Source organism: Acanthopagrus latus, chromosome 2, assembly GCF_904848185.1.
Source record: "Acanthopagrus latus isolate v.2019 chromosome 2, fAcaLat1.1, whole genome shotgun sequence".
NCBI classification, from domain to species: domain Eukaryota; kingdom Metazoa; phylum Chordata; class Actinopteri; order Spariformes; family Sparidae; genus Acanthopagrus; species Acanthopagrus latus.
Window position 1 is genome coordinate 22,994,120 of NC_051040.1, and position 16,709 is coordinate 23,010,828.

General features: G+C 41.4%; 1 protein-coding gene and 1 long non-coding RNA gene across 11 annotated transcripts in view; one reads left to right on the forward strand and one right to left on the reverse strand.

The window, feature by feature from the left end:
* Window positions 1-1,045: 1,045 nt before the first annotated feature.
* On the reverse strand, window positions 1,046-8,679 carry LOC119005104. 2 transcript variants are annotated; one of them, XR_005070384.1, is made up of 3 exons: window positions 8,499-8,679; window positions 2,957-3,135; window positions 1,046-2,028 (listed from the first exon to the last, which is right to left on the reverse strand). It is a non-coding gene; the product is annotated as an uncharacterized LOC119005104 (long non-coding RNA). The 2 variants fall into 2 exon arrangements; XR_005070381.1 differs by having other exon boundaries at window positions 1,046-2,087.
* LOC119005036 (rap1 GTPase-activating protein 2-like) overlaps window positions 6,925-16,709 on the forward strand; it is a 93,708-nt gene continuing 83,923 nt past the window's right edge. For 3 of the 9 annotated variants that reach the window (XM_037072455.1, XM_037072445.1, XM_037072471.1), the window contains exon 1: window positions 6,929-7,062. In XM_037072455.1, the coding sequence (XP_036928350.1) occupies window positions 7,022-7,062 (41 nt within the window). In that variant the 5' untranslated portion in view covers window positions 6,929-7,021. Of the gene's footprint in view, window positions 7,063-16,709 lie in introns of all 9 variants that reach the window. The other 6 variants (XM_037072464.1, XM_037072479.1, XM_037072584.1 and 3 more) reach the window with 4 other exon arrangements.

The following is a 16,709-nucleotide window of genomic DNA, read 5'->3' on the forward strand; positions in this document are numbered from 1 at the left end:
TTGACTTGTGCCGTTCTACAACAAACCATAACCCTGTGACTGATTGTGTTCATTTAATTCCTTGACTTCTATTTACTCTTTTTAAATGTCATGATTCTAAGTGCCATCTGTAGCAGCCACTGGTTGTTGGGAAACGAGATGTTTTACGCCACTCCTCCATTAAATGTCTATTATAAGCTTAATAAACAAAGGCTTGTTTTGTTTCATGTCAATTGCTGTGTTTTCCCCCATGATCTTTGACAGATACATCATGTGCTGAGGGATGCCACTTTTCTATAAGGTCGCTGGCCTACAGCTCACATCAGTGCAGCATCGTGAACAGCCTCAGTTGTTAATATAACGCAGTGTCAAATAGTGCCATGTTTCGGCCAAAGTTTCAACATGTAACTCTTGGAATAAGATTACAAAGTTTTGTAGGGCTCTGGTTGCAGGGACACTGAAGCTCCTCTGCTCTCTCAAACGAGGGGTCATCATCCTCCTGCGAAGAGACACACATTTTATTTTTGTCCCACTTCACTTTTTCTCTCTGTGTGCGTATATTTATGCTCATATGACCTTTGTCTCGCTGCATAATGTTGCTGCATTCTACGCATGCGACTATGACCAGGCATTAAAGGACAGGTTCACACTTTTTCAGGTCTGTCTTAAAACAACAGGTGCTCATATCGCCGCAAAAAAGTTTTTTTTTTCTCCTGTTCATACTGCCCATTAAAGACCCTTTCCCAATGCACTTTCAATTTAAGTGATGGGGGACAAATACTGCAGTTGTACCTTTTAATTGGATCATATGTTACAGACAAAAAACTGAGCCGATCTGGAAGACTCCTCAAGATTCACAGCCCGTAGAGGCATTCAGTCATGTCCCTAACCTCTGTCTTTCAGTGACCAGATACAATATAATGTTTCCCTCTGTGATACATAATTTACACGCAGAGCTCTGCCACAGAAACTGTGGAAAGTATCAGCGCAGCTCAGGCATTGGAAGAATCACAGAATGTTCATCTCAGTGAAAGAAATAACAACAGAGGATACATCTCTTGGGAAATCTTGTTTTATAAAAATCAATGGAATATAAAAACATATATAATGAGCGTGTATGGGCTCCCTCCTTCAAACATCAGAGTATGAAAAAATAGCAATATTTTTATAGTATTAATTTATGCATAGGCTTGAAAATAATGTTATAGATTTATTAATTAAAATTTGAATAGTTGAGATTACATTAGTTAGTTGGTTTTCTGTTTGCCTCAGAGCACCATTTTCCAACAGCACAGGAGAAAAGGTGAGTTTATTCAATCATTTACCCAACAATGGAGACATGAAAGGAGATTAAAATGGTGCCAGGTAATTGGACCGACACTCAGCCTTTGTTTTCCTGAAAGATTTGCACGGGTAAACCGAGGCTTTTTTGGAAAGCAATCACCGTGTCTCGGGTCATAATTCTACAGCCATTACAGTGTGCAACCAACGTTTACTTCATAATCATATGTTAACACAAAAGATTGAGTCAAAGTTAATTATTCTAAATGCTGAGCCCGGAGAAAGTCATACAAAAAACAGTCTACTGCAGTGCGTATATATCCACATGCCACTCACTAATACTGACCTGAAGCACCGAAAAGCTAATGGGACTAATCTAAAATCAATATCTGAACAAAAAAGGGAGGGACCAAGCATCAAAAGCACATTTTGAAATGATTCAACATTTAATGGTCTACATTTAACCAATAGGCACATTTCCTAGACACACAAAAAATAATACAGTGATCCTGCAGACAGTGACTATAAACATTCACATCTCTTAACACACTTGTTCTGTAATTCTTGTAGAACAACAGTATAATCTCTGTTTAAATTTACAAGCGATGCTATGCTTTGTTTTGCCTTCATCGAGTGTCCGTCATCAGAGGAGCAGACAGTCATCCCTCTGCGGTATCACAGCCTGTGCAGCCTGGAGGAGACGGTCTGCTGGGGTCTGTTCTCGCCAACACAAGGTCAGAACCGCAGAGTCTGAAGTGGGCAGTGACGCTGTGACGACAGGCCAGTCTTTGTATCAGGATACTGTCAAGATCTCAGCATCTCTCTAACTGTTATCAAAAAGCCAAAATATATGCTACTTTTATATGCTACTCTCATGAGGGGTATCAATATGTGACAAACAGTTCAGTGTCAGCTGTGACAAAGAGATGTGTCTCTTCTTTTTGTGAAGGGCGGATATTTCATTTCACTGCTGGGGGGCACAATAAACAGAGAACATTCTCAGGAGAGAGCAGGGTCCAAACCCCCTTGGAGGATTTCTGCCTATGATGTAGACAGGTGCTCAACATAATGGTAAACAAAAATGTCTTTCATGCTGTGCTTTGCCCCAGGCTATAGGAGGCTGTTAGCCCACAAAGGAAAGCCCTAGGCTGAGAATCTGCAGTGTGAAAAGCACAGCAGAAACTAAAAATAAAAATAAAAATGTGATCAAAAACAGAATTGGGTTAAATACATTTAATCAATCTAAGATAATGATTAAAACCCCAAAATAACACACATTTTCCTTCTATAAAGAGTACACCTTGACACATTATGTCATTGTGATGTCACCTCTGCTTGGGCTTGGAGACAGGAATTAAATGTAAAATAAGGCGTTCTTTAAAAACTGCAGGTGTGGCTTTTACTTTAGTAACCCTTTAACACAGTCAAGTCAGGGTTGATACAGATTTAAACAAATACATAAGAATGAAAAATTGAGTGTCACAAAATAAAGGAAACTGCCTGTTGAAAAGGCTCCAGAGCTGGTTGGTTTGCAGAGAGGGTTGAGTTTAATTACTTATGTCAAGCATAAACCATGTGCCATCAGCTTACACTCTGACAGAGGCTCAGACACGCAGCTTGTTAGTGAAGCTCACAGAGACAGATTTAGGCCTGTGGGGGAATTGTTACTATGGCAGAAAACATGCAACAGTGATACCTGCTGTCACAAACCAGCGGCAACTCGGGCTCCTCCAATTAAGATCATGCAGTTTCTCATCTGGACCACAAAGTCAGGGTTCCTTTGCGCTGTTCAAAACATTTTGAGGCAATGCAGGACGGGCCTTCAATTCTCTAGAACTGTATTGGAAATGTACCGAGGGCGGCATCTTGCTGACTCTGAAATGAAACAGAAGGCTATAAACAGCACAACACTTCTGTAGTCTTAGCGTCAGCGCTCTCTATTTGCATCACTGGTACAGTGTCGGTTACAGTAGGCCATTACAGCCAATCTTATCCGAACCCTTGGCAGACCTCCAACCAACACTTTCTATACTGGTTTCCAAGGCAACCCCAATGAGCAGGACCAATTAGAACTGACAAAGGATCCCTGAGTACTAAACTGCCTGGAGATTAGAGGAAAAGAGGACGCATCCTCAAAGCAAACACAACAAATCAAAGACGGGCGCTCTGATCTGTGGGTGTGCCCACGTGTGTGTGTGTGGGGGGGGGGGGGGCTGAGACTCAGAGACAGTGGCTTTGCATGAGCATGCACCTGTGGGCTCAGTTGTGTCTGCTTGGGTCTATCCATTAGGGGAGAAAAATCTAATTAAACCTGCCTTCTTGCCTTCCCTCCATCTGCTCCTTTCTCCGTAGATCCGTTATGTGTCCATATGTGTTGTCAGAGCCACAGGCAGGAAACCAGATCAATAACAAATAGTTTAGAGTGGCTGATGTTTCTTTCGTTTTTTTTTTTTTTCTTTTGAGGCCATCAGTGGAGCTCTATGGCCTCCGAGCCGCACATCAATCAAATGCTGCATATGTGTGCGGTCAGGTGTGGGCGTGATTGATCTGATAGCCTTTGTACTTCAATGGGGGATCTACTTTATTGAATAACCGACAGCTATGATCCCATGGTGTTTGTTGGTTATTGTGCAAGTGTGTGTGTGTGTGTGTGTGTGTGTGTGTGAACGCCTGTTTCTCTGTGAGCTGAAAATGTGTGTCAAATATCAAAATGAGTGACCTTTACTGAAAACCTTTGACACTCACGGGGGCTGAGAGCAGGGTTCATTCATTCATTCATTCATTCATTCATTCATTCATTCATACATTCATTTGTTCATTCTAACAGTCATACTGCCAAAGCCTAAACACACAAACTACATATTTTTCAGGTGGAAAATCGACCAGAATCTAACCTTTTTTTGTCTGTTATAAAGATTGTTATGTAATAGATATCTATACTGTCTTTGAAAAACAGCCTGTTAAGTTTGCAGTATCTACAAAACGAAGCCAAAAACCCAAAAACTCTCTGGTTTCTATCTGGCTCAGGTTTGTTCATCTCTGGACATCATGCACATGAAGGTCTAAGTCTGAGATATTGAGAATTTCTTACAGCAACGATATCTCCCAGTCTACTATCTCCCATAAGTATCAACAAACCGGCTGCAAACAGTCACCAGAGCTGGCACTACAATACTGACACTATTCCTGCCAATTCAGCTGGTCTAAAAGGAGCTACACACAATTTGTGTCTGGTTTCACTTGTCAATGTACCAAATAAAAATGTAAAAAAGAAAAAAACAAATGTTAATTTGGCTATTCAAAATGCACAGTATGTCATTTCTGCAGAGCTATACCTTCTGGAAGAATAAACGGCCCGAGTCACTGATCTGAAGCCATTTACTGACTGCGAAAACGCAGAGATTACTTTCTAACTTTTGGGATTAAAAAGTGGATTATTTTAACTCCTGTTTATCAACCTGATTGCAGCAGCGCTCTGCTGAGGTGTTTGTGTTCTCGTATGTTGGCTGCCAGCTGTAGCTGGAGGGTAAACGTACTTTACAACATGATTGTAACATTACCGGGATGAGAGGAGAAAGAGAAAAGAGAAGGAACTGGAGTAAGTAATCTTGTGAGAGTTGATCTGAATTTAAACACACGGACACGTACATCTCATGCCGTTGCTCGCTAGCATACAACAGTAAAGGAATCTGGCTGTTTGGGGTGAATGAACACTGTGTGCAACACAAAGAAACACACGTGGTCCCATGGTCAAACTCACACAAAGTGTGGTGGTGAACGCACTGAATCTAAATTCACTAAATCTGTCAGCCATGACTCAGGCATAGATGTTCTCAGATGGGGTTATGATTTAAAGTTTGATTCCTGTTAAATGTAGGCTTGTTTTCAGAGTCCCCATTCTAAATGTCGTGAAATTTGGGATATTGTAAAAGTGGAGCGTATCTATGTTCCCCGGGTCCTATGTTCCCCAAACCCAAACCCTAACCCTAACCCCCTAACCCATTACCCGGTTTGTTCATCGACCGGCAACAGTGGGGAACATTTTTCTAAAAGAGGGTCCTATGTTTCCCGGTCACGTACAAAGTGGGGAACATAGGACCCGGGGAACATAGGGATGATCCCATGTAGGGGTACAACTCAACAAAATATGTTATACGGGTCGAGTTGTTTTTAGACATTTAATGCACAATTCTTACACTTACAGAGCTTACAGATGTTCCTGTTCTTTGCTGACATTGAATGTAACACTGTTGTCACAGAGAAACAGTTAACTAGACTGCTAAGGCAAGAACGCTATACCAAGTGATAGCTAGCTAACAGCTAACATTAGCATCAGCTCAATCTAGAACAACATTTTCTTATATACCTTAGTGGTTAACTGTAATTGAAAAAATGACATATTCTGTTATATATATATTATATTTTTTAATATATATATATATAATATATATATATTAAAAAAAAAAAAAACTGAAGGAAACCACCTAGCTCTGAAGTTTTTCAAGGCTGCAATCTCAGCTTTATAATCATGGAATTCATATGATGAGTTGTGGTTTAAATAGGCCACATTTAAAACACATATTTGAATGTATTAATTATATAATGTGTGATGTCTGCGTTAAAGTGACTACGAGAAACTTGTAAGTGTTTATGAAACACTCCTGTGATTCCTCTGATGATTAGAAATGGCTAATAACAGCAAGTGGGACCATCAGCGAACAGACTGCTAGCAAATGTCTGAAAATCTCAAAACAACGAGACCATTGTTTTTTAAATTTTTTTTTAATCAATTTGGTATTTACGTTTCCATAAGTGTTTCCAGCATTGTTCAAACCCAGAGAAATCCACAGTTCACTTGATATAATATTGGGTTTCTTTTGGCCGCTTGTTGCTTCTAAACTTCAGAGAGAGAGACTGACAGAGGGACTGTGACTAAACATAAGCTGAATTAAACTTTAATACCTTACCTCACCCATTACATTTTCTGCCTTATTCACGAAGGCAGACTTTCGTCGGCAAAATGAACATTTAATCCTTGAACAATTACATGAACTTCTTTCAAAGTGATTCAAGTGGATAGGAAAGACAAGGGAGGGACATTCTGTTTGTGTGTAGGCCTCTCGACTGTCCCTTCAGTTCTGTGAAAATTATTCAGATGTGCAGCATCTGCTTTGTCTCGCGTGTTGCGTAGGTCTTGGACTATGTATCTGTATCTGACCTATGTCAGGGCCAGTATGGTTCTGCTGTCTGTACTAATGATGAGTCAAGTGCTCATCTTGCTCCCCGGGGGTCACGGTCTTCTAGCTTTTCAGTGCCCTCACCCCTTCCACCTCCTTTTCCCTTATTAATTTCCCCTTCTATCTCCTTTGATCCTTTATTCAGCCTTTTCTGCCTTTGACGCCGAATTTCTGCAGAAATATCCTGTTCTTTTCTTTTTTTACAGCCTGACTTTTTCCCTCTTTTACTCGCTCGGTCTTAAAATGCTTTGAAGGAGTTTAGGCGTAGCCCTCTCCATGGCAACGCCATCTCCCAATGCTTACACACACACACACACACGCACAGATACACGTTTTCTCTCATCTCATAATTCTGCCCTACACTGCGCTTTATCGCTGTACCCTCCCCCTGTATGCACTCCCTCTCCCCCTTCCTTCCCTCTCTCTCTTTCTCTCTCTCTCTGTTGCTTCCCTCTCTCACACACATACACTCCTGCTCTGGCAGCCAGTCCACTGCTAATGCTGCACCATCCACTGGCTGCAAGATGTTCACCCCAGCTTGTAAAGGATCTGCAGGGGAGTCGAGGTAAGGCATTCACACTTGTTCCCTGTGGAGCAGGAGCGCAGCAGAGATATTGCTGCTGTTGAATGCTGACAACAGCTAACTGAAAGAAAAATTACTGAAGAGTGTGTGTGTGTGTGTGTGTGTGTGTGTGTGTGTGTGTGTGTGTGTGCATGTGTGTTTGCTGATTGGTGTGAGAACTCCTCAGCTGGAGCAGGCAGCCTGTGTGAGTTGCAGGTTATATGTGTGTCACTGTGTGATCTCCATGCAAACATAGTCAAGTGAAGTGTGCCTCTTTTTACATGGTTCTTGTCTTTCTGTATTTTCCTAAACTTGAGGAAAATATTGCTGTGTGTGTGTGTGTGTTCGTGTGTGTGTGTGTGTGTGTGTGTGTGTGTGTGTGTGTGTGTGTGTGTTAGTGTGTTTGTATATATATATATATATATACATTTATTTGTTTGTGAACCTGTTGTGAGACAGCCGCTTGAAGCCTGGTGGCACGCTAATTGTCTTTCGAGTAATGCTGCAATGGTGCTGCAGCGTCTGACTATGGTGCTACAATCTCTGGCGGTTTGTGACACGATATTGTGTGCGTCTGATTGCAGGGGGATGGTGAGCGGGGGCATGAAGTTAGGTTTCTGCATGTGTGTGTGGGTGGATAGGAGCAGTGTTTCTTAATATTTTCATCAATCCAACTCAAAACACTGGAGGAGGAAACTCAGGGCGAGCAACAGATACCCACACGTAGAAGTGAAAACGAGAACACTTCTATCATTTTTTTTTGTTATGTCAGTATTGTTAAGAGAGGGAGAAGAGCATGTGCATGTGGATAATATGTGAAATGCGAGTGTTCTGAACTATGTGTGAGCCGGTGGCTAAATGTCGTCATGCATGCATGAATTTTCTAGCATGTGTGTGCGCCGGTGGGCATTCATTGATGTTCTCGTGCGTGTACAGTACATGGTGAGTGTGTAATATGTGTAAGCCAATGTGCCCCTGAGGAAATGTGGTCCCTATACTTTATGCAGTGGCAGAGGGAGAAGCAGTGGGAGGCAGAGAGATGTTATTTGATTTATGAGTCTGTTTCCCCGGAGGAAGCCCTGTGCGTGTGGTAATAGCAGACATTAAACATCTTAAGACATCGAGCAAGAGACGAAGGCGTTGATCAAGTCCTGACTCCAGCGGAGATCTCCTAGCAGCGCTTGAAAAAGTGTGACGTACTTTGATTATTCCTGCCGATAAGTTTGTTCTGTTCGAGCAGACAGACTTTAAAATTGAGACTGCAATTTAAAAGTTGAATCAATGAGAAAAAACGCATCCTTGTTCTATCCAAGCCTGTTCTCAGTCCCGATGCGTCAAATACAGCAGATGGTCAGTGGCCCTACGCTTGTAAGTATAACACCGCAGGTGCCACTCTAGCATCAGTCCTTGAAGCTACTGCAGTATGAAGAGTAACTTACGTTGGTGTAAGTTGCAAAACTTGCCCCTAGATTCCACCAGAAGTGTGTCCGCTGCATTACGTCTCCGCCACGCCAGTGAAGCTGATAGGTTTCACTTTTTTCTATGTGTTAATTTCCACCAGGTCCGGTGCGCTGTGTATTTGCTCCGGCACAGCTCCAGCAGTCTGAAGCCCTCCGGAACAGATACGCAGGACTTCTATATCTGGTGAATGCCGGAGCACTACGCAGCAGTTCAACTGAATTGAGCACAGAGCTGACAGGAGGTCACACACCGAAACAACAATATAACATCCGTTTACTTTTCAAAATAAAACACTCTGGTGGACGGTGGAGCAAAACTGGATTGGAGCCGTAACGCAGTGGACACGTATCTGGTGGAATCTCAGGGTTAGATATTTCAACCTGAAGTGTGATCTTCACCTAAACCTAAGCAAGTAGTTTTTTTCTGCCTAAACCTAACCGAACCACAACATTTTATGAGAGCCACAAAGTCATGATGTGAACTGTTTGTCAGCAGGCTTTATTTTGAAAATCTGAATGTTGTTTAGATCCTCTATTATCAATAACTTGTCCTGGGGCCCTTTAACAGATGCCAGAGGGGTAGTTGGAGCGTCATAGTTTGAAGCATAAGGCCACCAACCAAGCTGCCTTGTTTGATAAGTTGGAGTGAGAGCATGCTCTAACTTTGGACACTCATGGGTTTTGCCAACAGGCATATTTGGTCTATTACAAACCATAGCTTATGGTGGCTAACATGCAAAGATTTACGTAGATATGGTTAAAAATGACAAAGCCAGTTCACCGACACTCTGACTCTTTTCTGCAACTCTTTTATAAAGTTCAGGCATTTGGTAATGTGGCAGCCTTTCAGTTAAAATTTAATGCACACATTTTTGGTGTATAAAATGTGGTGGCATATTTAATGATAATTTTAGTTTGGCATTTGTCCCCACCTAATAAAAACAGAGCCTGGACTGAACTGCTGGACAGAGAGCCTTACTGCTTCTTATTCCACTAAATTTCAGATTGTCACCTGGAACCTTAAACTTGTGTTTTCCTTCACATGAATAAATATTTCAACTGCCAATTGATGTAAACAATAACAGTAAAAATAGTGATAATTTGGCACATAAATAATCACCAGTACACATGAAATAAAGAGTTTGAGGACCCTTTGCTTAACATGTGTGCCCCCAGTGTTGAAACTAAACCTACGCCCGTTTTATCATCAGCTCTCTAGAGCAGTTCATAATCTGTAAGGCAGTGGTTTGCTTTACCAAAAACACTGCCGTCTTCGGGGAATTTATGTTGCCTAGGAGCTCCTAGATCATGCTCATATCATACTGTAGCACCATGAAACATTTATGCAGACTAAAGAGCTTGACAAAAGATAAGAAGACGTTATTATCACATTAAACAGTAAAATAAGCTTAACTAGAATGAGACCGATTAGAGAGTAGAATGAAAGTGCAGCGCAGACACAGCGCAGTGAAAGATATGAATAAATAGTCCCGGTATCAACAGAAGAGACTGTTGACACAGCAGTCCAGACTAAGAGGCTTGACAAATCACAGACGCGCTGTGTGGAGTGGACGGCCGGTCCTGTCGGCAGCTCTCTGCATCCGCTGCTGATTCCAGCTCAAAATAGATGGTGGCTAATCTGCCCCTCTCAGGTGGAGTGAATTCACGATTTGTCCCAGTTACTTAAATGTGCAGGAGCATGCAGATATAAATAAAAGGCCACATATTGTCCACTCATCCTTTCCGATGGTGGTTTATGCTGTTAGTGTCAACACTTGTGCAAACACAGCAGAAAAAAAGCAAAAAACAAAACTGTCCAGCAGAGTCAGAAATCTCTCTGTTCTTTCATGTTATCGCGCTTCATCTTCACTCTTTACTCTATTCAGGTGAAATTTTGTCAATGTGCTCTGTGTCTCATCTCATCTGTCCCGATTGCGACTTGAGTAGGGCACTCAAGAGTTGATAAAAGTCAAATATGACTCAAAGAAGACTGTCTGTCTCCTGTCTCCTCACACCTCACCGCTCCGTCCATTGCTCGTCATTAACCGTCTTCCATGAATCCACTCACAATCTGCCAACACTTTTCACCTCCCGTTTCCTTTTCTCGCTCCCAACCTCCGTCACATGCGCTTCCACGGTCATTAAGTCTCATTTCCAGTCACAGCCTGGATTGTGCCCCTTTTGTAAAGGGTTTGGAAAGGTATCTTAATGATCTACAAGAGAAGTCTTGTAGATCATTACGTGTACCTTTCCAAACCTTTTGTTGCTCTTCACTTCCACCGAAACCTTTCTGTTTCTCCGGGTCTAACTGATTCCAAGCCAAATCAACCTTTTCTTCTTAGTTCACATTCATTGCTGTTCCCTCACCTACTTTGGGGATGAGATCAATACAAGCTTTAACACGGTGAACCATGACTGCCCGCCGCTGCAGAGGGGATTTACTTGAAACTTCCGCAAGCTTGTGTTTGTATTTGTGTTTTCCCATTAAGTGGAAAATGAAGTGGTGTGAGGAAATTGCAGGGCTCTCAGAGCACACCTGATTAAATTGTTTTTTGGATGGGATTAGCGTTTCCAGTATCCCCCTTGAGTTTCTTTGGGTGTGTGTGTGTGTGTGTGTGTGTGTGTGTGTGTGTGTGTGTGTGGGTCTTGGGTCTTTGCTTTGCCCATCATCACCAGTCAGAGCTGCAGCGAAGGGGAATTATGTGAATGAAATGGAGGTTTTTCTCTGATCAATGTCGTCTGCAAGAGTGAGCAATGGGGAGAGTAGGGCTGAAGGCACTGTGGGGCCTGTGGGTGGAGGACGTGCAGTGTGTGTGTGTGTGTGTGTGTGTGTGTGTGTGTGTGTGTGTGTGTGCTTGTGTCGCAGCTTGTTAATTTGTGTGCATGAATGTATATGAGGGCGCGCATGCAGTGCTATATGTGTCTATCTTTAGTCGTCTTTGTTGTGTGTATGGCTGTGTGCTCTGCTGTGTGTGTGTGTGTGTGTGTGTGTGTGTGTGTGTGTGTGAGATCTGAAAGAGTGGGTATATGGGTGGGCTCGCTGTCACTTTCACTGAAATTCACCAACAGAAAGATGAACTATGGGGGGACGACGACGTAGGAAAATAAAAATAGAATGGAGACAAGGAGGTTCAGTGAAGAGTGATGGATTGAGGATTATGAAGGATGGAGAAGGAGAGATGAAAATGAAAAAAATCATCGGATATGAAGGAAAACACAATACAAAGAAGAAGAATTGCTTATCTACATATTGTTGTGCAGTTTCCCGTACCTTAGGAAGATCAACAGCCCCCATGATCACAGCTAGAGGAGAACCTCATATCGAAATAAAAACTGACTGGATGACAATTGTTTTACTGTGTGTTGAATAAAAAAATGTTTCCCTTGATATCCCTTTACTAGTCAAATCCTTACTGTAGGTCTTTGACAAACTTGCAGCGCTGTACGAACTCAGGTGTTGTCCTGGAACGTAGAGCAGTTTTGAAGTATGTGTACTACTTAAATCAACTCTTATCAACTACATGTACATACAGAAAGCAAGAGCTCCCGATAGTTCACAGCAAAGGTGTGTTGCAGTGTGTTCCTTCATATTTAATTGCATTTTTATTTGTGTCCGTGTGTCAGCTGAATCATTTTGGTTTTATCCCGGTCCTGGTTATTTCCTTCATCAATCCACGTGGTGTTTTCACACAAATATACAGACGCCTGGTCACAAACCTTTAATAAATGTCTTAATATCTGAACATCAGCTTGATTTTGTGATTAGCTCAAGATGTTGCCTGTTTTCCAATTGAATTATCTCATAGTCACCTTATAACAATGCACTTTTAAGTTCATTTTGGTTTAATTAGGGGATTCAGTGGTTAGCATGTCGGCTTGCATCTTGACTTCAAATATGAGGAATGGATCTCTTTTGTCCTTCGCCATCATGAGTGGAGGGACATGCACAACAACCATTAACTGGTTATCTCAGGACGAAGAGATAATTATCCATCAATTAGAAAGCATCTGTTATGACCATGATTAACCCATTAACTGTAAGCATCCTCTAAATCAAGAGCCTCACTTTGAAGTCAATGGTTTGCAGCTACAATCATTTTCCCAAAGCAGGTAAAGCACACTGAAAGAAATCCCAGGATGCATTTGGAAATATTGTTTGGCCATCATTCAGTGCATTGGTTTGGTGCCTCTGGTGCATGAGAATATTGTGTGTGGTTGTGTGTGTGTGTGTGTGTAATAGATGGTGATGGATGTGGTTGACACAGGAGCCATTAAAGCAGAGCATCAGCTCAGTCTCTAAATCAGCACCCCTCCTGGAAAACCTCATATGACTAAGTAACCTATTAGAGAAGCAGAAGGGAGGGAGGGAGGACAGATGAAGGAAAAGAGAAAAGGTCTCTCATGTCTGTCTGGGCGCATATCACTCCCTGGGAATCCATCTAATGACTAAATACCTTATTACATGGCGGGAAGAGAGGCGGAGGAAGGGCGAGGCGGCGAGGAGGGAACAAAAGTAATAAAGACGGAAACATTGCGTCTCTGGTGGAGTCTCACTGGAAATGGGTGGCAGGGAGAAAGTTATTGACAGTGAGATGAGCGACTGAAGGAAAAAAGAAAACTAGACTCGGGGACAGAGTAGAGGTTGAGACTGAACAAAAGAAGGTGAATTATTGCTGTTTAACAGACATAATATATATATATATATATATATATATATATATATATATATATATATATATATATATGATTCATGTATGAAGTGGTATCTGCTGAGGATAGATAAATAAACAGATACTGAAGTGCCCATATTAGGTCTTCTGCATGTATTTCCTGAGAGATCATGTCAGCCGACCTCACCGTCGCCACCTAATTTACACAGATTAATCTGACGGTAGCTGACGGCTTGTTGGGGATTCACATGATCGGCAAAAATAGTGTGAATGCGTGGCTCGTGTATCTAGGACTCCATCTGATTGGGGAAATGTTCACACGCTGAGCGTGAACGCATGCTTGTGGTTTTCATCATGTATTAGGCGTTTTCACAATTTGTTGATTGTGTATTTTGATTAAATATTTTATTTATTTGTGATCAATTGGCAATCGCCGAAAAAAACATACATTTAACAGCAAAATATCTCTACAGACATAATGTTGATGGATCCCAACATAGACAGTTTTCTTTGGAAAAACTGTCTGCTGGATTTATAGTCTCTAAGAAAACAGCAAAGTTACATATCCTGTGCTACTGTTTGTGTTTTAGAATGACGTGTCTTTGTTAACTCAAAATGCTGGTAAATGGAAATTTAAAGTGCTGATCTAATCTGACAAAAACGAAAAGCAAAGTTTGACATTTCATTTTATTTCTTGTGCAGAGGTATATGAGAAGATCGATACCTCTGTCTTATTTGTATTAAATGTGACTAACGCCAGAAGCCAATTAGTTTGACATAGCACAAAGACTGATGGCTGCTGTCTAAAAAACATTTGACCCTCTCTGTTGTGTCTGTCTCGTGGACTCTGCTGATGCTGAGTGAGCGGCTTTAATCAGTATTTTCGTAACAACAATGTAGTCTATAAAATGTCAATGTGCAAACAGTGAGGCAATATGAAAGCTGTAACTTGTAATAAAACTACAGAGACTTATCACCTAAATCTGCAGCCAGCTTTATTGAGCTATCATGGTAAACATTAGCACAATGTTTAGCCTTGATTCAGAGCACTAAAAACCTACTGGACACTTGCAACATAAGCGACTAGTTGGTGAACACAATGGAGCATACAGCAGCAGGTGAAACATGCTGGAAACAAGGGAGACAGATAGATGAACCAATGCAGAGTGATGGGGAAAACTCAGACTTAAATACACAGGGGGTGATTAACTAATAAATCACAGACAGACAAAGGGAGGAGGTGGAGAGTGAAATGAGACAAATGAGGATGAAACTACTAAATAAAACAGGAAATGACTAACGAATACACCCAATGAATAACAAAACACCCAAACCGTGACACTTAAAGAGTCAGACGTCTTCCCCAGGAGCTGGGAGAGACAATAAACAGTGGACTGACAAGTTTGCAACATCAACTTAAATTTTTTTTTTGTTTTGAGTTTGCTCTGCTGCCCCAAATGGCCAAAATAATCAGATGTTGCAGGTTGAAAGTGCTCCATGCGACACAGAAACAAGATGAGTTTCATTTTGCATCTCGCACAACTTGGCATTTTCTCTCTGTCTGCGTCACCCGCCTGCACCCCACCAGGCAAATCATTTACCTGTGCTGATATACAGCTGCACATCTGACAGTGATTAAGGACACGATTTCAGACAACAAATGACATGGTGGTCTATTTCACAGATTGTGCCCAGCTGGTCCTCCTACAAAGGGATGCCATGCTTGACTATGATTAAGCTACAACAACAACAAAAAAACACCATGTGGTCATGACCAAGTGCAACCTGTGCTGTCAGTGTGTGTTAGTTCACATCCGAGCAGGAAAATCTAAACTTCAGTCTTGACAGTTACAGTCCTGAGTCTGAGAGCACCAGACAGCATCAAGCTAGATGAGTTATAAACTGCTAAAAACCACATTAACATGCAGCAAGGCTGTTTTATAGTTAAAATGCACATCGTATTGATCAGTGAGTATCAGAGGAAAAGGCTCTGTGGTGACCTGCTGACCTCACCTGCTGTAGGGGGGATTCCACCCAGCCCACTTATCAACATTTCCTGGAAACAGAAAATTGGTGGTGTTGGTGTGATTGCAAGTTTCACATGTCGGTGTGATGTTGATCTTTACTCGAAACACTGAGGAGCCATGAGGACAGGAGTCCAGACTCTGAACGCATTACATGTGTCAGCTGACGATATTCTTCAAAGCTGACTGAGACACAGAACCTGCTGCAGTGTTACTGCTCAGTAACTGGCCTCAACAGTAGAAATAAATGTCTGTGTCACAAACATGTGTCGACTGCACATCTGGTAGCAGTCAGGTCAATTACATATATGAGTCCGTACATGCATCATGAATGTATGTGACTCTATGTAATTTTAAACTAGAGGAAGTTGATCTGATGGAAAATCATCAAAGCCAGAAACAAAGAGCTTCTGTGTGGCTCACTGAGCATGTGTAGCGCACCTTTACCACATCTCTTTCCTGCATAATGTTCACTCTGACATATAACACGTATTAAGACTATAATTCCGTGGACAGAGTTTGTGCTGGACACACCAACTAAATAGTGTTATCATTATAGTAACTGCCTTTCAGGATCAGGGTTAATGCTATGGTTTAAAGTGAGAAAAAACAATTTCACACAAACAAGGCCGAGACACTTATAATGGTAATCGATAAAGCAATCATGAGTATTATTTTCTAATCTCGGAGCACAATGGTTCACTGTAGCTAAAATGCGACACATGTGGCAGAGTTATGAAAACCAGGATGCTGTATTTTTTATTTTTTTTAGAGAGTACACACAGTACAGAAAAGACAAAAGAAAAGACAAGAAAGTTTTAGTTAATTTAAACATATATTAATGTTGATTGATTATTTTGGCCACTTGACCTATTATCATCATCAAGTTGATATGGCGTTTTAGCAAATAGTTGCTTTTATGCAGCAGACACAGAGCAACACTGGAATTAATCTGAAGTTGCTTCAGACATGATGCTCGCTCCGTTTTTGCCTTTGTCTCTTTTTAAAGGGGCACTATGTAATCTTGGAGAAGAAATACACATTCTGATTTTAATATTTACAACATTAATGAGGTAATGATCCAGTTTTTTTTTTTCCCATATCTGAATAAACAAGCTATTCTCAGAGGAAAACAAGGTCCCCAGAAATCTGTGGCAGAGTCCACCACATGTAAACATAAGAACGAAGAGAGTTTGTTTATTTAGGCATAAAACATCTTTGTGCTGAAAAACATTACAAACCATACAAGCCGTTTATTCCGTTCCATTTCTCTTTTATGTGTCTGACTTTAATGAAAACTGTCACTGAAGTTGTCTTCATTGACACAGGACATCTTTAATCCACTAGAGGGAGGGTGAGCTCTGCAATCAGTAGTGTCACTGTCGGCTGTTTTTTTTTTTTTCTAGTTTCATTGAAGTGCAGTATCTTCTGTGCTGGAAATCTCATTGTATGCTCTTCTTTTTCATCTCTAATTATGATAAGCACTGATGCAGACC